Source organism: Neolamprologus multifasciatus, chromosome 23 (assembly GCF_963576455.1).
Source record: "Neolamprologus multifasciatus chromosome 23, fNeoMul1.2, whole genome shotgun sequence".
Classification (NCBI taxonomy): Eukaryota; Metazoa; Chordata; class Actinopteri; order Cichliformes; family Cichlidae; genus Neolamprologus; species Neolamprologus multifasciatus.
This window is the reverse complement of record NC_140460.1, coordinates 2,718,500-2,741,991: the sequence shown is the minus strand read 5'-3', so window position 1 is coordinate 2,741,991 and position 23,492 is coordinate 2,718,500. Positions and strand designations below refer to the sequence as shown.

General features: G+C 40.7%; 2 protein-coding genes and 1 long non-coding RNA gene across 4 annotated transcripts in view; 2 read left to right on the top strand and 1 right to left on the bottom strand.

Moving 5' to 3' along the window:
- Positions 1-1,824: 1,824 nt before the first annotated feature.
- LOC146490695 (vitamin D3 hydroxylase-associated protein-like) lies at positions 1,825-17,146 on the top strand. Its single transcript, XM_085150184.1, has 15 exons — positions 1,825-2,155; positions 3,970-4,083; positions 4,975-5,115; positions 5,446-5,579; positions 5,717-5,923; positions 6,006-6,046; positions 6,172-6,296; positions 9,886-10,011; positions 10,102-10,199; positions 10,434-10,533; positions 10,619-10,662; positions 10,768-10,807; positions 10,883-10,991; positions 11,177-11,322; positions 16,932-17,146. The coding sequence occupies exons 1-15, from the start codon at positions 1,931-1,933 to the stop codon at positions 17,052-17,054; spliced, it is 1,773 nt and encodes a 590-aa protein (XP_085006310.1). The 5' UTR covers positions 1,825-1,930; the 3' UTR covers positions 17,055-17,146.
- Positions 10,604-22,368, bottom strand: LOC146490694 (uncharacterized). The gene is made up of 3 exons (XR_014872209.1): positions 22,184-22,368; positions 21,813-21,883; positions 10,604-12,940 (listed from the first exon to the last, which is right to left on the bottom strand). It is a non-coding gene; the product is annotated as an uncharacterized LOC146490694 (long non-coding RNA).
- Positions 19,673-23,492, top strand: part of LOC146490693 (vitamin D3 hydroxylase-associated protein-like) — a 35,439-nt gene continuing 31,619 nt past the window's right edge. The window contains exons 1-3 of one of the 2 annotated variants that reach the window (XM_085150169.1): positions 19,673-19,795; positions 19,870-19,950; positions 21,375-21,418. In XM_085150169.1, the coding sequence (XP_085006295.1) occupies positions 19,706-19,795; positions 19,870-19,950; positions 21,375-21,418 (215 nt within the window). In that variant the 5' untranslated portion in view covers positions 19,673-19,705. Of the gene's footprint in view, positions 19,796-19,869; positions 19,951-21,374; positions 21,419-23,492 lie in introns of those variants that run through there. The other variant, XM_085150172.1, reaches the window with a different exon arrangement.

Here is a 23,492-nt window from a genome sequence, read left to right as displayed (position 1 = left end):
AAAGGGGCGGGTGCTCAAAGTTAAAAAGGGGCACATTGAGCCAGGCTGAATAACAACAACACACATTCATTAAGAATCTAATATGGGCAACAAGGCAAAGAAAACGTAGCCGATGTTTTACCTGATGGGTACAATGTTGCTGTTGAGGGGTTGCTGCTGCTGCTGCTGCTGATAGTGCTGGAGGGCAGGGCTGTGTTGATCTGAGACTGTAGACATTAAAAAGTCCATAGGAGAGATGGTAGCTGATTAAACAAGTGTCATGAGATAATAACAAAATGCAAAGATTGGTGACAGCGCTTGGAACCATAAGGCAACAAAAAACTGTGAGAAATAAACTTGGCTCTGCCTGTGAATCACTCTTTGCTTCTCTTCTTCCTTCCATCCCATCTTTTCATATATCACTCTCCCCTTGCTGTCTATCTGAGAACAAGGTACAACTTGCTATTGCAATAAACTATAATTTAATTATCCACACTTAACAACTCTTGCACTTAATCTATAATAAAATGATGACAGAAAAATGTTATAGCACTGCCTTTAGTAGCCTCACACAGCTCCTACTGTTTCCTCCTCATGTCCTTACCAGCCATGTCTGGACAATGTTATATCATGAGTAATATTTTTTTTAAAATCCATCTAAATAAAACACACACATGCACGCACACACATGCACGCACACACAGTGACGTTTTAGACCTTCTTCAGAATACTGTATATACTATGGGCATCATGGTGCTGATCCAGAATCCTTACATTATTATTTATTACTAGAGCTACAATAATAAAACAATGAGGAGGGGGAAGTAATAAATATGAAATAATGTATTTATGATGATTCCATTTGTTTCACTATCCACTCTGTGCAGGGGGAAAGCTTATTACATTTTTAAACTGTAGAGATACAATCATTTTACTGCTGTAAAATCCAAATTTTGTCTTATTTAAAATATAAATCTAATATAATCTGCTTCTAAATGTATGTTCTTTAAAATACAGCGTGTGTTTTTTAATATATTATAATTATAATAATACATAATTATGTGGACATGCATATTAGACCGTTTTTTAGTGAAATATAATCTCCCCAGAAAGGCAGGAAAAGCCCGGAAACTTACTTTAAAACTAAATATGTTCTAAATACTTTAAAACTAAATATGTTCCCTAAAACGGTGACAGAGCTACAGACCCATGACAGCCTTACACAGGTAGCCAGCAGCTATGACCAGCACTACTTGTGCAGTTAATAAAAGGACAGGTAATGTTTGTCGCGCTGTTGCACACACAGCACGCTCGTTTGTTTCAGTTCGTCAGTTGCCACAAGACAACTTACCAACGTGTACATAATAAGCTAATACTCCTGGGTGCTATACACTACAGTGTACGCTGTACACCTACTTACTGGTTTTGTTGGATCAGTCTGTGTCTCTGAGTTAATTTGTGTTTCTCCTACAGCACCGCAAAAAATGCGCGTGCTCGTTCCCGGCTCGTAACCAGCGCGTTCTGCCGTCAAGGGCGATCATTGGTTAAATGTGATCATGTGACTGATGCAAGCCAGATCCTTTTCTTTAGCAAAACTGTGATTAATAGTTAAATATTATTGTTGAGGGGCACAGACAGGACTCCGCACGCACACACACATTAAAAAGATAAATAAATAATTTTTTTTAAAAAGTTGCCTCAACAAAAGGGCACTTTGGGCACCCATCAGGAAAGGGGCGGGTGCTCAAGCCCCTCTAGCCCCCCCCCCTCTGCACGTGCCTGGTTGGATCAATGACAAATCTAAAACCTGCAGGACACCCACCTTCGAGGCTTGGAGTCGCCCACTCCTGCTGTAGACATTAAAAAGTCCATGTGAGAGATGGTAGCTGATTAAGCCTGACTAAGGCCGACCTGTCGTTTTTAAAACTGGAGTTGCAGTGACAGGACAAAGATGCAAGCCTTGCAGAACATTCAGCATTTTCTCAAGGGAGTGAAGATGGACAGTCAGACGGCGGCTCTGCTCACTGGTGTTGCCTGTGCAGTGGGATCCGTGGTTGTGATGGTGAAAAAGTTCAGCAGCCACCGAAAGGCAGAGGAAAAGATCAGGAGAGCCAAAAACAGGAGAGAGGACAGCTTGCAGCGGGGAGAGCAGGCGGTGCTCCGATACAAGGAGTTGGTGAGAGTTCAGCCTTAATTTAGGGTTTTTTGGGGGAAAGTTAAACATTGAATTTTCTGCTTTTAGTTCGAACCTGATGGTGTTTTCCACATAATTTATCAGATCACTGACAGCTTTTGTTGTCAGCAGGCTTACCTTAAGCATTAAAAAATAAACTTAGCAGGACAAACACAGCGATAATAATCTACTGCTATTTCCAGATTGTCTTTTGCATTTACACTCTGTGGAGAAGTTATTTGAAACACCTTGCTATTACTGGGTTAGATTGCCTTTTCTTTTAAAGCCTCCCCCCACCCCCAAATTCTTCCGAGATTCAACTAGTTGTTTTCTTAGAGTTTTGATCCAAATTGACACAATAACATACAGTTTTGGTGAGTTGTTGGCTGTACATCTATAATGTAAATCTCCTATTCCAACACACCATAAAGGTGTCATGAACCGAAGTTCAGTACACAAGCTGGACCCAGAAGCAGAGACAACACGGACAGGAGTACGAAAAATAAACTTTATTTCAACTAAAGGTGTCCCGGAAGGGTCAAAGGAAAACACGCGAGAAACTAGAAAAACCAAGGGACCGGGGGATGAGTTACGCAGGAACGCCGTAATTGGGACTGTGGGAGGCTGCAACAGAAAGAGGATGAGAGTTACTGGGGAGCGGGGAAATAGCAGCATACGTGGGGGAGAGTATGAGTCTTACAGTCAAAGCGGGGCCGTGGGAGCCGGAGGGAGGGGTGAGGGTCCGCGGGGGAGCTCCAGGAAAGTAGAGGTGATTGGTACCGGCACAACACCTGGCGATCCAAACTCCAGACGGGCAGGTGGACAGGCAGGTGGCTCAAAAACACGCCGAGCTGTTACCTGAGCGCAAAGGAAAAGATTAGCGTTTGTTCAGGTAAATGAGGGTTTTCACAACCGCGTGAACGTGTGTACGTTACCGCTGTGAGACGACTAACGGACTGGCGTGGAGTAGCTGGCTGGGCTGGATCAAATAGTCCACCTGATAATCGCCTGAGATGGGATGCAGGTGTGGAGTTAACAGCCACACCCGTGGGCGTGGGCATCCCATCAGCTCCTCGGACACCGAGCCGCGGACCATGACAAAAGGTCCTCTATTTGATTCGATTCTGGTGACTTTAGAGACCAGATACAGAAGAAGAGTACAGTGAACTCAATAACACCAAGAAGAAGATTTGAACTTTGTTACATTAGTGCATTATCTTGCACTAATGTAGCAAAGCAGCCATCCGAAAATTAATACAGTCAGGTATTTGTTTTTTTCTTTAGAAGTAAATATGGTTTTTCTGTTATTCTAAGGAAACCCTTGCAGAAGCTACTTTTCTTTCTTGAGTATATGTATATCAACATCAACAAGGCATTTTCAAAACTTCAGTAGATCAGTAGCGTTTAAAATACTGAGATCGGAACATCTGGCACTGACAGTCATGCCACGTTTAGTCACATAAATCACGTTTCTTCACAATTTTGAGCAGGTCATCTTGAACATGCTTCCATACCTAAATGCAATGAGTTACTCAAAATGCTTTTGAGCAATTCATCCCTCTGATAGGTCCATACAAAAGTCAGTTTTATTGAGCCTGTTCTGGTTCTATTCACATTGTTGTCTACACAATTTACGATGGGTTTTTCCTTCTATATGTCTTCATTGCTGTTTATTTCATTATTAGCAAGCTGTCTTTTATTAAATTTGGTAGGGAGATGCAACACTGGCAAATAAAGAATCTTGATTCTGTAGATCCATACAGTTTTAGTTCTTTGTTGCAGCTTTTGTCTGACATGGTTCTTTGTGTGTCTTCTAGCATCCAACCACTGACTCTTCTTTTATCCTGGCCCTGTCTTTATCTGAAGTGACAAAGCAACTGAAGGAAGGCTCACTTACCCCTGAGGATGTGTTTTACTCTTACATGGAAAAGGTTCAGTGTTCAGCATGACGCAAAGGTTCACTGCCTAACACAGGAGTGGGTGACTCCAGGCCTCGAGGGTCAGTGTCCTGCAGGTTTTAGACATGTCCTTGATCCAACACAGCTGATTCAAATGGCTAAATGACTTCCTCAACATGTCCTGAAGTTCTCCAGAGGCCTGGTATTGAACTAATCATGTGATTCAGGTGTGTTGACCCAGGGTGAGATCTGAAACCTGCCGGACACCGGCCCTCGAGACCTGGAGTTGCCCACCCCTGACCTAACATAACACAGAGCTTACATAATGGATAAAATAGAGCAAAAGCTAATGTCTAATAATAATAATAATAATGGATTGCATTTATATAGCGCTTTTCGGGACCCCTCAAAGCGCTTTACAATTCCACTATTCATTCACTCTCACATTCACACACTGGTGAATGCAGCTATAGTATGGAACGCCAGGACTGCCATAATGAATTAATTAAATACACCATTAAATAATTAATTAAATGTGGCAATAATTAATTAAAATCTGAAAAAATTAATTACATAAATATTTATGACACATGTCATCACCAGTAGGCAGTAGGTGAAGTGTCTTGCCCAAGGACACAACAACCGAGACTGTCTACACTAAATAATCAATTTCATTTTCCAGTCTTGTATCAGTGTTCTACTTCAGGTATACTCTCAGCTAACTAGGTATTTCTTATTACTTACACTTGTGTCTTTGCTTCGGTTAAAGTTTATAGACATTTGGTCATAATATTTATGAAAGCAAACCAGATTCATGTGCCAAAGAAATATTTGAGTTTCCAAAAAGACTTTAATATTCCACAGAGGGCTTACAAAGATTGGTATGTTTGTCTGAAACTGTCTGTGCTTGTTTCCTTTCAACAGACTCTGGCTGTAAACAAAAAGCTGAACTGCTGCACTGAAGTTTTGCTGGAGAGTTTGGACCAGCTGACAACTGTTGGCTCCAACAAGGATGGTCTCTTGTACGGCGTTCCAGTTAGCATCAAAGAAAATATTGCATTTAAGGTATTTCCCATCTACGGAAGAGGATTAGGACCAATGAAAAAAAAGTGGGCACGTCTTTTTTTTCTACTTTTCTCAGAATTCTGGAAAAGAAGAAAAAAAATAGACGTGCCCACTTTTTTTTCCGTTGGTCCTAATCCTCTTCTGTACCCATCAGTATAAGTAAGTATGTTATAGACTAGAGCAGAATGCTTTTATTGTCACTATACAGATGTACAATGAGATACAGAGCGTCTCCTACTCAGTGTAAACAGTACTGAGTATAGTATTCTTGAGCATCATAGCTCAGGTATTTGATGTACAATTATTGTCTTTGTTTTATTCCAACACAAGAATCATGACTGTTCTTGTGGTGTGGTCATTAACCTGGACCAGCCCGTTGAAAAGGACAGTGTGCTTGTTCAAGTCCTGAAGAAACAAGGAGCTATTCCCTTTGTGAAAACCAACTTGCCTCAAGCTCTTTTGAGGTAAATCTTTTATCAGAGATTGACATAAATCTGGAGTACATTTAAATACTATGACCACTTATTTAGTTGTCTTTGCCCATTACAAGTGTGCATAATATGCAAGGACTCATTACCCATATGTCTTTGGCCACATTCAGCTATGACTGCAGTAATCCTATCTACGGGCAGACTATGAACCCTCATAACCCCCAGAAGACCTCTGGAGGTTCATCTGGTGGGGAGGGGGCTCTCATCGGGGGAGGGGGCTCCCTGCTTGGTATAGGCACTGATATAGCTGGCAGTATCCGTATTCCTGCATCCTTCTGTGGAATCTGTGGTTTCAAACCAACTGCAGGCCGGCTCAGGTGGGTCTCATTCAGTCAGTTTTTGGAAATTTATTATACATTGCTGAGTTAAGCTTTATTAACACTTTTGGGTAATGATTAGTTTACAGGGAGTTCGTCCAATTTATCGAGGGCAAAAGTCAGGTAAGAAACATATATACTTTACATATAAAGTAAATGTAGTTACATAACCACTCTATAGCAATATTTCACCAACAGAAACTGTCTCAAATATTTGAGTCACTGCTTTATATTTCGTATGAAACTAGTGCCGTCATCTGCTGGACCCATGGCAAGAGATGTGGACAGCCTGGCTCTGTGCATGCAGGCACTTCTTTGTGACCACATGTTTTCTTTGGACCCCACTGTTCCACCATTACCTTTTAATATGGAGGTGTGTCCTGTACTGTGGGACTCATATAATCTGTTAATGATTATTCTTTTGTTTAAAAGCTACAAATTAAGCCAATACACAGTTGTCCTAATGCTTCACTTTATATTACTCTTACTAGGGGTGCAACGATACACAAAATTCACGGTTCGGTTCAGTTCGATACTTTGGTGTCACAGTTCGATATTTTTTCGATACAAAAAAAAATGTTCATGCCTTTTTAATTTGTCATTTATTAAAATTATAAATATATATTTTAACGCAAAAGTACAGTTTTTAAATTTAATGTTGCTGAAACAAAAATGTAATAAAAATAAATTCCCTGGTAGCCCTTCGGGCAGGGACTCTTCAGTTTTTGGTAGCCCAAAATAAATTTAAGTAGCCCGAATAAAAAAGAGAGCAATTTTTTGATTGATGTTTTGTTTCCTGTTTTGTTTCCTTTACAATACTATACATTAAAGTATAATATTGTAAAGGAAACAAAACATTAATCAAAAAATTGTTGAAAAACAAATTACAACATTGTATAAAAATTACAATCATCAACTCAAATACTTGGTTCTAATTGAACAGAAATTTCTATGAACTTGTAAGAACTGTGTAGAACATGAATCAGTCTGTGTCAGATCCTGAATTTGAAATTTCCACTGAAGTCACGGTGTTAATTTGGGTTGAACCCAGGACTGTATAGGCGTTGGCTGATTAGCAGTGGCGTTCACCTTGGGGTGTCGGTCAGAACACACAGGACGCACAGATAAAGGTTATACTGTCTTTACTGTGATTCCTCCGCTTAACAGCACAGTACAGCAACACAGTAATGCAACCGCGGGCTTACAGAGTGGTGAGGGGTGTGGGTGTGTGGTCTGTGAACAGAACATATACAGAATACTGAATGTAATAAACATGTAAGTCATGAATTATGATTCATTAGCGTTCTTCGAATCTAACCAGAACTACAAATGGGAATTCCTATATGAACATCTACATGCACGGGTTTCATACACTACTCCCAAACCCTTACAGTACATGACATTGATTGCCAATACACCCAACAACAATATATCACAAACACCAAATCGTTTAGCTTACAGCTAGCAGGTATGTAGCATAACAGGTAGCTTTAGTAGCATGAACTAGCCACATAGCGAACAGGTCGATACACATTACACTTCTACATCCACTAAATGTCTAATTGGCATAAAAGGCTAAAACTGTCCTTTCCAGGCAGGGCTCCACGTCTACTCACAGTTCTTTAGTGACGCACACAACTCACAACGTGTGTAGACATCCCCTGCTGAGTCAGTCTGCCAGGTGGATCTTGCTATGTGTTAGCTCCAACTCTGATCACTGGAACATGTGCTCAATAGTGCAACTGTGCTCTCTCACCACAAGGGGGCTCCCCCACACAGCTGACAGCCTTTCCAACACACAGGTAAGAGGCAAGTGGAACCAAGATCGAGGCCATTTGCTTTTTGAAGTTTGCAAAGACTGCTAAATTGTGCCAGTGGTAGCTCACTCTTTGCAACATAGTACGCTGTTTTAAACTGATTTTCAGGTTTATTTTTAGTATGTTATTTGCAATTGGTTTTTGTTCTGGGAAAGATATTGCAGACTGAGCAATAATGCATTTCTTGCATTTCTCATGGGTTCTAACATTACTGGTCCCAGTAACAAAGGCGCTTGTCGACTCAGAAATCGAGGGAAAACCAACAACACACCCGACAGAAAATTATATTATTTACACGGGTGCACATAAGTGGTCCGCATTCGCTGTCAAAATAAAAGACGTGCACCAGATAAGAAGTTGCAACGCGAGTTTGCGTCCATATAAAAGGCAGTGTTTTTGTCCGCTAAAGTGGGATTTTCACGGCACATTCTGCACCACATGTCTGTGCATTCATCATTTGTTTGAAGCCAGCTCACCTCCTGCAACCACTTTTCCGAGAATACGTGCTTCTTTTGCGGTTCGGACTCCTTCTGACATTTCTTTGGAGGTGGAGGAACACCAAAGTAATTGCTTAAAGGAGCTTGCTTCTTCGACATCTTTAAGAGTTCTAAACACATGTCTGTCCTCCTCCAGAAAATCTTATGTACGCAAACACGCGCTGCAACTTCTTATCTTGTGCGCGTTTTTTATTTTGACAGTGAATGCGCACCTGCGGACCGCTTATGTGCAGCCCTGGTTATATAGCTTGTCATATTGCAGCCACAGAAATTCTTTTGTCCATGAAACCATAAAGCTGCACTTTCTTTTTGCCTTATAGTCTGATTTGTCATAACTTTTCCGTTTTGTGGTAAGCTTTTCTTTGGCTGTCACTTCTTCACCCTGACCTGTCTTATTTGGCTCAGCAGAACTAAAATATATATCCTGCTGCTTTTACACACGCACTCACATAACGCTCAGCGATTCTCTGCGCAATCAACCTCTCACATGTTTAAGCTGCGGGAAATTTCACTTGTCATGTTTGCATGGTAAGCTAACGATTGATAAGACGATGTCAGAGGAATTGGTGCGCAAATTATCGTCACTCACCAATCAGTACTGTCGCTCTCTATAAAACAGTTCGAGCGATTGCAAAGTGAAAGCGAAAAACAAGCGCAAATTCAAACGCGATTTCTTTATGTCACATATTGACAGTGGCTCACCGATGCCAATGACATAATTACCCAGCTACATTTCTGAAAGAATGCAAAAGCATTGACATATATTTTTCCTTCCTACGATAGCCCGACGGGCAGGGCAGAGATAGATTTTGGTAGCCCGACTGGAAAAAATTGCTAGCCCCGGGACGTCGGGCTAGCGATTTTGCGAGCCCTGTATCTGATTGAGGAATCACTCATCTTTGGAAAAGAGAGTTTATTACAGAGAAATGGCTCTTTCCAAAATAAAAGCTATACTATACGCGTCTTCTGGGCTATATTCTCAGCAGCATATTAAACATATCAGGTCCCCATAAGGAGAATCATGTGCTAACGGCTGTCTAAATGACTCGGGTAAAGTTTGTAGCATGCGTGCTTGTTGTTTTTGTCTGCTTCCACTTGTCTTTGCACTAGGATGATGTCGGAGTAAATGTGCAGTCATATTCGTTGTGTTCCCACTAGTGCAACATACTGTTTTACTTTAGTCCATGAAGCGCTTACCTTCAGGGTCATACGTCACATGAAAACCAAAATAGTTCCAAAGGCCAGATCTGAATGAGGGTGGGGGAGGTTCAATTTGCAATGTTGCAAGTAGAGCTTAACTTCTGTCTCGCTAGCTTGCCCTGCGCTCATTGAATCTGCGTTCGACTACCCCGCCTAGGCTGCACTGTTGAGTGCAGATCCACTGAGCGCTCAACACAGACAGCATCATCAGAAGGAAAGTTGATAAAATAAATTAAAAATTTTGTATTGTTCGATACATATGCGTACCAAACCAAAAGCACTGTATCGAACGGTTCAATATCGATATGAGTATCGTTGCACCCCTAACTCTAACCTCACCTGTTATTAATCTCCTGAGATACAGAACTAACTTTACAGGCTGTAATCTTAACCTTTGCAAACTGATTATGTTTAATTGACTGAGGAAGTAAAAATGATTGACCCTTAGATATACAGAAGCTCCAGACCTCTAAGGATTGGTTATTTTGAAAGCGATGGCTACACACATCCATCTCCAAGCATGGCCCGAGGCGTCAGAGAGGTCAAAGCTCTGCTAGAGCAAGCAGGGCACACAGTAAGACGTCACCACACACACTATGATCACTGTCAAGCCACGTATGTGATATGAGTCATAGGTCATTAATCCTGTCATTTGTGTCTTTAGCTCGTCCCTTACTGTCCACTGAAGATGGATCAAATTTTCCCTGAACTATTGATAAAGGGTATTTTAGCAGATGGAGCTACCACCCTGCTACAAAAACTGTGCGTTGTTCCATTTAATAAGTCAGTTATTACCATTTGTTTTCTAAACTTAAATCATCTAACATTTAGAGATTTTGTTTCTTTTTAGTTCTAACCACTAAACATCACCATGCTGCCATTGTCTTTATGAACAACATGGGGTTGTGGTTCTTTTTGAAACCATTACAGTAATTCTCATTTCAGTGTCTCTGAACAGACTGTTTTCTCCTGTGCCAATGATCTCTTTCATTTTAGGGAAGGGGGACCTGTGGACCCTTCTCTGAAGCCTCAGGTTTTTCCTTACGGCTTTCCCAAGTGGTTGAAGAAAACCATTTCATTCTTGCTCAAACCCGTGGTGAGTCCTCTAAGTCTGTGACCGAAACATATTAATTTAGAGATTGGTTTGAAAATTAATCAAACCAATCTTCTTCTTTTGGCAGTTTCCTCGTGTTTCTGCCAACTTTGGTGCTCTTTGTGGAGTTGGGTGAGAAAGTATCCTTGAAATTGTTCATTTGTGCTTGAATCTCAGTTTCTTTGTTACATTTCCATGTGCTAGGAATTATATCCAAACGTTCTGCTTCATTTTTAGATCTGTTCCAGAGCTGTGGAAGCAACATGCTGCTGTTGAGGTACTGTCAGCTGATGATGCATGGTCACATATGAAAGTGCGAAGATGAAATTGAGATTTCCTGTGTTTTCTTTAGGACTACATTCAAGAAACAATAGCACATTGGAGGAGCTGCAACATTGATGTGCTGCTGTGTCCTGTGACTGGACCAGCCTACAACTTCTTATACTGTGGCAAAATTTCAAGTATGAGTCACTCAGTATGACAGACAACTTAGTTTCTGTATCTATCACTTTGTTTTTAAAAACTGTAATCTAAGGACTTTAAAGATCTTTAAAATGTGAACACTTTAAACATCAACATTCAACAACATTTTTAAAGGCTAAGAATGGTGTTTATGTTTCTTTATTTTTGTTTTCTACACTTTCAGCTGCTGGCAGCTACACGTTACTCTACAATCTCCTAAACTTTCCTGCGGGTGTAGTCACTGTTTCCACAGTGACCGCAAAGGATGAGGAGGAACTCAAGCACTATAAGGGCTGTTATCAGGACATGTGGGACAAACTCTTCAAAGAGGTAGGCAACATGTACCAGTGAGATAAGACTGATTGAAAACATAGAGCCAGATTTACTAACACGTTGTGTCAGGCCAGGCCATCCAGTACATTACTTAATTATTCCCAGGTGAAGCCAATTTGTTACACAACTCATTACATTACATTCGTATTTCTCCATAAAATTAGTGCTGCGTATCGATTTTGACTCCAGTCGATTCAGTTTTAACTCAGATATCCAGAAATGTTATAATTCTGATCATTTATCAGTACATATCCCTATTTTTATAATTGTATAAAAAAAAAGCTGACACATGTGAGACTTTATTGGAGGTGTAAGCATCACAGCAGATGCCTTTGTGTCAAAGTAACTGAGGATAAAATACAGAAAAATGTGAATGAGATTTTCCTGGCCTGTCTTTTTATAGCAGATAAATGCCTTAAAATATTGTGCAGTAGATTAAAAACTGTTGCAGTTGTTTCTGTTCTGAACGTTTTCACGGTACCTTAACGCTCGTTCTTTTCTGCAATTTAAAATAAAAGTAATGTTTATATCCACGTTGTAGACTGTGTCACTATTTTCTCCCTGCGGCATATGAATTGAAATCAGCTGATTGTATCTCATGTGCAAGTGCAACCGATAAGCAAGATCGATAGCCAATCAGACTAACCATTCCAAGGAACTGACTGCCAAACCACTTAATGCTAAATTTATTCAATGAAGTCAGAGGTGACTTGTAACCTTCAAGCTAAACGAGTCACACAATGCCAGCGGCAACAAAACTGCTTCCAGCTCTTCAGTTTCAGCCTGTGCAATAGTTTTCAAAGGGAAACGGCCAAAAAAATGGAGAAACAGGCAGGAGGACAGCACTGATCCTCAGAAGAATCAGACCTTTGATGGACATCATACTAAACAATTTATTTATGTTGATAAAATTTATTAAGTAAAAGTGTGCTTTTAAAGTTTTATCACACTCCACTTAAACAGTTATAATTCCAGGATCATGAACAGCACACGGTTTTCAGCACATGAGCTGTGCTCCAACACCATTACTTATTACTGGTGGATCTACACAAATTCAGTTGCATGCACTTTGACAATACGTGAGATCACAGATGTACGTGCATACACATAAATCTGTTGTCTTAGACTCAGTGTCAGGCTAGCTTTTCATGCAGCAACAACAAGTCAGGAGACCCTGATGTAAAGTCTAAAATATAGATTTTTTTTGAATACTTGTGAATGTGCGTCAGTGTACTTTAATGTGGTTTCAATCAGCTGCTGTAGCACATCTGTCTCGGGCTATAGAGCTCATCGTTTGATGTTCCATATTACTCATCTGTGCATGTTGAAGTAATAATAAACATTACTTGCTTGAATCTAATTTTCAATTCAATTCAATTGAATTTTATTTATATAGCGCCAAATCACAACAAAAGTCGCCTCAAGGCGCTTCATAGATACAGAGAAAAACCCAACAATCATATGACCCCCTATGAGCAAGCACTTTGGCGACAGTGGGAAGGAAAAACTCCCTTTTAACAGGACGAAACCTCCGGCAGAACCAGGCTCAGGGAGGGGCGGGGCCATCTGCTGCGACCGGTTGGGGTGAGAGAAGGAAGACAGGATAAAAGACATGCTGTGGAAGAGACAGAGATTAATAACGGATATGATTCAATGCAGAGAGGTCTATTAATACATAGTGAGTGAGAAAGGTGACTGGAAAGGAAAAACTCAATGCATCATGGGAATCCCCCGGCAGCCTACGTCTATTGCAGCTTAACTAAGGGAGGATTCAGGGTCACCTGGTCCAGCACTAACTATATGCTTTAGCAAAAAGGAAAGTTTTAAGCCTAATCTTAAAAGTAGAGATAGTGTCTGTCTCCTGAATCCAAACTGGAAGCTGGTTCCACAGAAGAGGGGCCTGAAAACTGAAGGCTCTCCCTCCCATTCTACTTTTAAATACTCTAGGAACAACAAGTAGGCCTGCAGAGCGAGAGCGAAGTGCTCTAATAGGGTGATATGGTACTACAAGGTCATTAAGATAAGATGGGGTTGATTATTTAAGACCTTGTATGTGAGGAGCAGGATTTTGAATTCAATTCTGGATTTGGTTATCGATATTTTATTGTTCTTTTTTATTATTTCAATGCACTGCTCTCAGCGCTGTTACTCACTGTATTCTTACTCTACTGCACCCTCCCTCTAATTTAAGGGTAATTTTCTTTATTGTGAGTTTTTCTATTTATAAATAGATGTTTTTATATTTGGTATGGTTCTATTATATCTTAATGTTGTCTTAATGTTGCGATCGTGGCTCAAGAGTTGGGAGGTCGCCTTGTAATCGGAAGATTGCTGGTGCGAGCCCCGGCTCGGACAGTCTCGGTCGTTGTGTCCTTGGGCAAGACACTTCCACCAGTTGCTTACTGGTGGTGGTCAGAGGGCCCGGTGGCGCCAGTGTCCGGCAGCCTCGCCTCTGTCAGTGCGCCCCAGGGTGGCTGTGGCTACAATGTAGCTTACCATCACCAGTGTGTGGATGACTGGATGTGTAAAGCGCTTTGGAGTCCTTAGGGACGAGTAAAGCGCTATACAAATACAGGCCATTTACCATTTTTACCATTTAACGAGAAGCCAGTGAAGGGAAGCCAAAACAGGAGAAATCTGCTCTCTCTTTCTAGTCCCTGTCAGGACTCTTGCTGCAGCATTTTGGATTAGCTGAAGGCTTTTCAGCGAGTTTTTTGGACATCCTGATAATAATGAATTACAGTCGTCCAGCCTGGAAGTAATAAATGCATGAACTAGTTTTTCAGCGTCACTCTGTGACAGGATATTTCTAATTTTAGAGATGTTGCGCAAATGGAAGAACGCAGTCTTACATATTTGTTTAATATGTGTGTTGAAGGACATATCCTGGTCAAAAATGACTCCAAGGTTCCTCACAGTGTTACTGGAGGCCAAGGTAAGGCCATCCAGAGTAAGAATCTGGTTAGATACCATATTTCTAAGCTTTTCAGCGCCGAGCACAATAACCTCAGTTTTATCTGAATTAAGAAGCAGAAAGTTAGCGGCCATCCAGGTCTTTATGTCTTTAAGACATTCCTGCAGTTTAACTAATTGGTGTGTGTTATCTGGCGTCATGGACAGATAGAGCTGGGTGTCATCTGCATAGCAGTGAAAATGTATGCTATGTCTTCTAATGATGCTGCCTAGGGGAAGCATGTATAATGTAAACAGAATTGGTCCTAGCACTGAACCCTGTGGAACTCCATAATTAACCTCAGTGTGTGAAGAGGACTCTCCATTTACATGCACAAATTGGAGTCTATTAGATAGATATGATACAAACCACTGCAGTGCAGTACCTGTAATACCTACAGCATGTTCTAATCGCTCTAATAGGATATTATGGTCAACAGTATCGAATGCTGCACTAAGGTCTAGCAGGACAAGTACAGAGATGAGTCCACTGTCAGAGGCCATAAGAAGATCATTTGTAACCTTCACTAAAGCTGTTTCTGTGCTGTGATGAGCTCTGAAACCTGACTGAAACTCTTCAAATAAACCATTCCTCTGCAGATGATCTGTTAGCTGTTTGACAACTACTATTTCAAGGATTTTTGATATGAAAGTAAGGTTGGAGATTGGCCTATAATTAGCTAAGACTGCTGGGTCTAGAGATGGCTTTTTGAGTAAAGGTTTAACTACAGCCAGCTTGAAGGCCTGTGGTACATAGCCGATTATTAGAGATAGGTTGATCATATTTAAGATCGAAGAATTAATTAATGGCAGGACTTCTTTGAGCAGTTTTGTAGGAATGGGGTCTAAAAGACACGTTGATGGTTTGGAGGAAGTAATTATTGAAGTTAGATCAGAAAGATCAATTGGAGAAAAAGAGTCTAAATGAATATCAATGGTACTAAAAGTAGCTGTAGATAATATTACATCTGTGGGATGATTATTGGTAATTTTTTCTCTAATGATAAAAATTTTATTTGTGAAGAAGTTCATGAAGTCATTACTAGTTAACGTTAAAGGGATGGTTGGCTCACAAGAGCTCTGACTTTTTGTCAGCCTGGCTACAGTGCTGAAGAGAAACCTGGGGTTGTTCTTATTTTCTTCAATCAGTGACGAATAGTAAGATGTTCTGGCTTTGCGGAGGGCTTTCTTATAAAGCAACAAACTATTTCTCCAGGCTAAATGATGATCCTCTAAATTTGTGACACGCCATTTCCTCTCCAGATTACGAGTCATCTGCTTTAGGCTACGTGTTTGAGAATTATACCACGGAGTCAGGTACTTCTGATTAGAGACCTTAGTTTTCACAGGAGCTACAGTATCCAGAGTCATACGTAGTGAGGAGGTGAAATTATTAACAAGATAATCGACCTCTGTTGGGGTAGCATTCAGATAGCTGCTCTGCTCTGTGTTGGTACAGGGCATTGACGATGGTAACAGTGGGTGGATTATATTCTTAAACTTAGTTACAGCACTTTCAGAAAGACATCTACTTTGATAAAGTCTACTCTCCACTGCTGTGTAATCAATTATTCTAAATGTAAATGTTATCAGGAAATGATCAGACAGGAGAGGGTTTTCAGGAAACACTGTTAAATGTTCAGTTTCTATGCCATATGTTAAAACAAGATCTAGAGTGTGATTAAAGTGGTGGGTGGGTTCTTTTACATTTTGAGAGAAACCAATTGAGTCTAATAACAGATTAAATGCCATGTTGAGGCTGTCATTTTTAGCATCTACATGGATGTTAAAATCACCCACAATAATTATTTTATCTGAGCTCAGAACTAAATTAGATATAAAGTCTGAGAAATCAGACAGAAACTCTGTGAAAGGCCCAGGTGGACGATAGATGATAACAAGTAAGACTGGTTTCTGAGTTTCACAGCTGGGGTGGACAATGTTAAGCATCAGGCTTTCAAATGAATTAAAAGTCTGTCTTGGTCTTTCATTAATTAATAGACTGGTATGAAAAATTGCTGCCACACTGCCCCCTCGACCTGTGCTTCGAGATTTCTGGTAGTTAGAATGACTCGGGGGTGTTGATTCATTTAAACTAACATAATCATTCTGCTGCAACCAGATTTCTGTAAGGCAGAGTAAATCAATTTGTTGATCAATTATTAAGTCATGTACTAACAGAGACTTGGAGGAGAGAGACCTAATATTTAATAATCCACATTTCACTGTTTTACTCTTTGGTTCAGATGTGGATACTGAATTGTTCTTTCTTTGTGATTGTTTATGTTTAACTTGTTTGTTGCTGGTTTTTAGTTTGTTTTGTGTCTTTTTGGAAGCTGACACAGTCTCTATGGAGATGGGTTTTTGGGGGGGTATCAGTTTTATCTTGTAATAGCTAAATTAAGAAATGCAATTTAATGCATTTTTTTTCTGTGGAATGTTATTTAAAAATGTGATGTATTACTCTGAACATTCACTTCAATTCTATGTACTTAACATGACTTTACACAGAACCAAGAACTGAACCACATCAGTCTTTTGCGGCCCCAATATTTATAGTTTTTTTTTTTTTTTATTACAGTAGGTGGATGAAGGAGACTGTGGTGCGTTCAGCTGCTGAGCATTAAGTGACAGGAGTGTGTTTTTGTGTTCAGGCAGTGACTGGTGGTGAGGGTCTACCTGTGGCGGTTCAGTGTGTTGCTCTGCCGTGGCAGGATGAGCTCTGCCTGCGCTTCATGAAGGAAGTGGAACAACTGGTCAAAGAAAGCAAGAAGTAAAGCTGCTTTCTTTCTCAGTCTCACAGGAGAGGCTGCAGACTTGAGAGGCAACAAGTTAATTTGACTACATTCTGTAATAATAAGCTAATCTGGTCCTCCTTGGGCTCTTGCACTCTGGGGCCTCTGGATGTCTGGGGCCTGGATCTCCTCCATGCCTGCTTCATGCCCTGGGGGACAGGGCTATGGCTCTCTACATCCTCTAGCAGACCATTACATGGGGAAACCATTTGAATACAAGCGCGCCGATCCACACAGGTGTGCACATGGGTGTTCACTGTTCGTAGACTTAAATCACACCTTTCTTGGCTGCTACTTCAAAGCACATTGTGCGCTGTCTGTGCTGCACAACAACATTCAATATTTAGTATTTACTGCTGTTTACACTTAGCTAGATTAATGCGATGGTGTTGTGTATAGTATGTTGCTTTGTTTTGGTTTTTTTTGCTTGTTTTCTATTCTTTTTCTCTCAACAGGTGATCCCGGAGATATTTTTTCTTCCCCCCTTTTCTCACTGTCCCTCTCCCCTTCTGTTTTTCTTTTCCTTCCTCTTTCTTTCTCCCTTTCCTATCCCTCACTCATGTCTGTCCCGTCTGTAACAACTGAAAATAAAATAAATAATAAAAACAAAGGTCGATCAAATGGACCAATACGGCAATGCCATGATGATCCATTTGGCAAAATAAATCCATTGGGTATCCTTGTTGGTCTTCAGACAACAATTCTGACGGCTAAAGAACCAAATGGGACAGGCGGAGGAAAAAAATAAAAATAATAATAATAATAATAATAATAATAATAAGCTAATCATGTCATAAATGGTGGAGAATTCTTAATCTAGATGCTTTTTTTGGCTGTTTGCTAAAGGTTAAATAAAAGTTAACTGGCAAAATTATACATTTATGTTTTTTGTTGTTATATTTTAAAGGCGGGTCTTTTATATTGTCTTGCTATCACCATTGTTAGCATGATCATTTATCCACTTTTAGGAACCAGCAGTCAAAACGCTTCATCTTTTGGTGTATTTATTAAAGTATTGGATGATCAAAAATCAGCACATACATGGATCTCTTCTGTCCAGAAAACTACAGTCTGCAAGCAGTCAACTTCCAAAAGAGAGTAAACTATCTTAGCAGTTATAGAAAGATTTACATTTTTTTACATTACATTTTTTAATTATATTAAAAAAAATGATAAATTACTCTTTCTGGACTTTAAAGTGGGCTAATTGCCTGTTGACCGCTCCTTTCTGATAGTTAACATGTTCCCTGACAGCACTCTCTGAATTACTTTGAACTAAAATTATTGTAAAATAATAATATAAAACCCCCAACTTATTTTCATTGATGGTGATATGAGTTAGTACATTTGCTTTTGTGTCGTATGTCATTCATTATGTAAACTTTTGGGGAAATATTTTTTTAATTTTATCATAAATAAATAATCAAAATGTTGCATTCTGAGCAGAAGATGATACAAAACTGAGAAGGCTGACAGAAAGTTCTATTTGCCAGGCCTAATATGATGAACCACATCCCCTAAAATCGAGAGAGTCACAAGCTCAAACTGAGTAAAAACAGTCAGAAGCTGTATGAGAGCCCTGGTGGTGACATCCTTTACTATAAAAAAGCTCAGAAAATTATTGCACATATTAGCAGAAACTTCCAAACAGACATTCAATGGAGTATTAAGAACAGCCTCAATGGTTTTAAATAACACAAGAGGGTTATGACTGTTGGAAGAAATAATATTTGCAAAGTATTCCCTTTTTGCCTCTTTGGCAGAGTTCTAGTAGCAATTCCAGCAGTCTTAGAGTTTGAAATGACATCTAGAGCCACAGATTCCAAGATAGTTTGACAGCAAGAATAAAACCAGGAATTAAGGTCTTCTGTATCAGAGCAGACAAAGTCAGAAGGGCCACAGGGCTGATTAAAAGCAGCAGAAAACTGCGTGGCAGTGGAGGGGTTAATAACCCGACAGTGCAGAGCGACACCTTTAGCTTCAACAGCCGATATCATTAATGTAAATTGCAATACAAAGTTATGTGAACGTAGTTTCAAAAGGATTACATCTGAGGCTTTTATTCGTTGTAAAGTTATTAAAGTTTAAATGTTATAACAGATACATATATAAAATAAAAATATGAAATGTTGATTTGAAAACATTTAAAACATTAAATAACACCAGCTACAGTAGTGGCTGTTTGTTGTTTTGTTTCCAGTATGTTGGCTGATCAATTTTTTGCGTTTAAAAATAATCGTTACGCTGATTTAACGCTTTACAAGAAGTGTTTTTCATTATTATTTTGTCTTCATATTTACATACACTTTTTATATTGTTTATTGTGTTGTTGGACTAGAAATCTTTTAAGTCAACAGTGATACAAATTTAATCGGATTTAGTTGCATTTAATTTGTATGTAAGTGTAGCCAGATGGGCTACTCGCCTTTCTTTTTCTCTCTCTCCCTCGCTCGCTCTACTGCGCTCGCTCTTGGCTGCGCCACTAGGTTAATTGGTAACCGACCTGCATATTGATTGCAGGGTGGCGCCAGTCCATATAAAGTTATATGGTTTATTCCTCCCATCCGTTTGGCAAAAAGCAGCAGTCAATGCTGGCACACCACAACAGATTGATCAGCAAGCGAGTAGATCATATGAAAGCTACAGCGCAGCAGTTTATGTTTTATTCCGCCGTTGTGGAGAGAGGTGCTCGAGTTATCTCCACCAGCGCCTCCGGTCCTGGGGTAAGCCGTTAAAACTACTTTTATTAGCATTCACAATTAGCGGAGGCTAAGGTTATATTTATCTGTTGTTTTAGGGTTTTATTGCTGCCAGGGGCGATTCTAGGATCAGAGATTTGGGGGTGCTGAGCACCCAGAGAGCTGTCCATCCAGGCAAGGTAAACTTTACTCATCACGATGAGACTTCTTCCCCGTCTCTGTCAGTCCCTGCTAGGGATGGGTATCGTTTAGGTTTTATCCGATACCGGTGCCAAACCGGTACTTTTGGAACGGTGCCGGTGCTTAAACGGTGCCCAAACCGGTGCTTAAAGAATGGAAAACACAAAATTGGTCCAAAAACCTCTCATGTTCAGCTGTTTTTTTGTAAAAAGATAACAATGTTAGTCTTTTCTGCAGGTATAGGGCATATATGGTATTACTCTGGGCTGGAAGCAGTGCTTAAACAATGGAAAAAACACAAACTTTGTCCAAAAACCTCTCATGTTTAGCTGTTTTCCACTTTTTCTTCGGTCATTTTAGCCTTTTTGGCCAGGGTGAAGGGAGTATCTGCCATCAAACAAGAAGACAGCCGCATGTAGCTATGATGGTGTTTGCTAGTTCACGTTACATGCATTGATTTAATAACGCGGTTAGCTTACTCAACGTAAATTACACACGAACAACATTAAGCTACTCACGCAGAGAAGAACGGCTGCTGCTGCCATCATCATTTCTGCTACACTGGCAGGGCTAGGTTCATCGGATTTAAAGTGTGACCTCCTTTGACAGTATCAGCTTAAAGCACTTGTTGCAGGCTGCTGAGTTTGCATCTTTTGCTGTGAAGTACAGCCAGACTTTTGACCGCTTTGCCTTGGGCATTTTTAATCTGTAGCTCTGCTCTAAAAGAACGTACGTACCTGGACCCGCCTACTATCCTCGAAACGTAAAATGATTGGCTAGAATCTAAAGTGTATCATTCCATACCAGTTGGTGGCGGTAATGCACCTTTCAGTTGTTTGCCAACCGCCAATAGAAATGTAAGGAAGAAGAAAGTGTATCACAGCTCAGGAAAAAAAAGCACCGAAATAAAGCACCGAAATAAAGCACCGAAATGCGCGCTGCTTTTCGGTCTGGTTACTACCGTTTATGTCAGAACCGGTGCCATGATGGCACCGGATACCGGTACCCATCCCTAGTCCCTGCATCCCTAAACGCCTCCAGTTGTCCCGAGTTCTCTCTGACTGTCTCCTTGGTGCATTTAAACCCCTCTTCCTCCCTGTCCTCATCGTCTGTTGTCTTCATCTCCATTATCAGTCATCATAATTTTACCCTCTCTGTGCAAGTCTGCAAATTTCTTTATTAAATCATAAGTTTACTTAAATCATAAGTCTACTTATGATTTACTTAAATATTATTAGAAAATGGAGACACCTTGGCCTTTGGTACAATGTATGAAAAGATCTTTACTGCAGATACTACTATGGCTCTGCAGATTTTTTCTTTTCTTTTAACCTATGTCGCCTCACCTTGAGGTTGGTAAATCTGTCTATCACATTTTGGTGGTCAAGTCTCTCACGCATCTCTTTCTCAATTGACATCACAGCCAGGTGCTGGAGTCTGCTTTGACCCATGGTCCTTCTCAGCCAGGTATGGAGCTGACTCAAGACACTAAAAGACCTTTCACAGCTACAGCTGCTAACTGGGTTTGTTAGGGCAACCTGAATAACAGTTTTCAGTTTGGGGAAGATCTGATTATCCAGAAGATTGTACAATGTTAACATATCTGGAATGGCACCAGCTTCACTCTTGAGCTTCAAAAAGTCTTTGGCAACCGTGACTTCCTCTGACTGAAGCTCAATATGGTAATGCAGTGCCAGGGCTGACAACCCAGTTTGTTTTGCAGATTCTGTATAGCAGCTTTAATATAGGGAGAACACAACTTCCAGATCGTATGAGTAAAATTAGTTGTTTGACTTTCTTTTTCTTTGCCAGTTTAACAGTTCCTGTTTTGCCTGTTAGTACTCCCTGTCTGTTTACTTACCTGGTACTTCCTGATCTTGTACTTTGTCCTCATGTTCCCCTCTTTCCTCTCTCCCTCTTTGGACTGACAATCTGTACACACACACACACACACACACACACACACACGGAGTTATAAGGTTAATGGGCATCCAGTCAGTTAGCTAGTTAGTACCTTGGGTTCAATATCGGCACATATGACAAAATAACCAGTTTCTCTCATTATATTTCAAACAGGACAGTGGTAACAACAGCAGGCTACGGACAATGTTAAGTTTTAGATTTTAAATAGGCTGTATACATTTCAATGAGATCAACAGGGCAGTCAAATATCGCTAATTTTACTACAGAGCAAACATTGTCGGAAAACACGTTTTCAACACAGCAGGTTACCTGGTGTAATGTTTTTCAGTTAAAAAGAAACATGGTCTGACTCCTACCTAACTATATAAAGAGTAACTGAAGGCTAAATGCAGCTAATATGTCCTGTTTTAAGCCAGGCAATTCCACCTCCGCTCTGCTCCGTCTCAGCCAACATCGCTCTGGCAGCAACGGCGCTAGAGCGAGTAGAGGAGAGCTGAGCTGGAACAAACCATTTTGGAAGGGGGGGGGGGGGGGGCGGGGTATCTATACTTTTTTTTTTTTTTTTTTTTCACCTCCAAAACTGGGCTAAAATCGCCCCTGCTGCCTTCACATCTCCGTAGCAAACTGCCCGATCTTAATCGGAAGAGTGAAACGCCTTCCCAGCTGCTGTTATGTGGGCTCCTCTTCGGTGGAGCCTGCTGTCTTGTCTTTTCTCGTCGTGAAACTGTAGGCTTACTTTTTTCTGGTTTGCCTGGTTTTATTTTATTTTATTCTGGATTGTTGCTTGTACCCACGTGTTACGGCCCTAGCTGGGCCTCCTGATACTGCCCTTGTGTGGGCGTGGTGTTTTTCTCTGCCTCCTCCTCTCCACTCCTACCCCCTCTGTTTCTCTCACTCTCCTCTCTCCCCAGGACACAGCTGCTCTTGGTTAGCCTCGTTTGCCACCTGAATCCAGTCAGCAATCACCTCTGAGGCTATTTAAGCTGGGGATGAGCTGTGAGCAGGGTGGTTTTTCTCTGGTGTTCCCATGTGTGGTGTTCTCTGGTGTCTCTGCTTTGTGTGTAGTTATCCTGCCTGAAGTGTGGAGTTGTGGAAATTGTATAGCTGCTTTACGTGAGTAGTGTGGGCTTGTGGGCCTTGGCAGCAGTAAAGCCGGCTGCTTTTAGTGACAGGGTGAACTTGTGGGCCCCTGCAAGTGCCTCCTCGTGGTGTGGAGTTAACCATATCACTTACCATGCACCATAATAACGGTTAGGCATAGCCTGCCGAATCCGCCAAGACCTTTTCGATGGGTCCAAAACACTGAATGGGGTTGGCTCAATTCCCTCAAAATAGTGTTTTGAGTGACAGCCAGATGTTTTTCGAGCCATTACATAAGGAGAGCCCAGCGGATAGCTAGAAGGCCTTACTGAAACACTTTTCAGGCACTTCTTTGCTAGGTCACGGCGACAGGCATGCTGGTTAGCCAGAGGTGCAGGTTGGAATGTTTGTGTCGTACACAATGTTTCACACTGCAGGTCATCTGGACCCGAAAGACGGTCAACAGGTGGCAGATTACAATTAGTTGATCTCTGACAGTGACCAAATGACACCACTGAGCAATTATGCTCCAATTGTT

Bases quoted from the DNA above. Each gene is read 5' to 3' on its own strand.
- LOC146490695 (XM_085150184.1), top strand. From the start codon at position 1,931: ATGCAAGCCTTGCAGAACATTCAGCATTTTCTCAAGGGAGTGAAGATG. The intron at 5,924-6,005 runs GTGGGTCTCATT...GGTAATGATTAG, and splicing joins CCAACTGCAGGCCGGCTCAG to TTTACAGGGAGTTCGTCCAA. The intron at 6,297-9,885 runs GTGTGTCCTGTA...ATTGACCCTTAG, and splicing joins CATTACCTTTTAATATGGAG to ATATACAGAAGCTCCAGACC.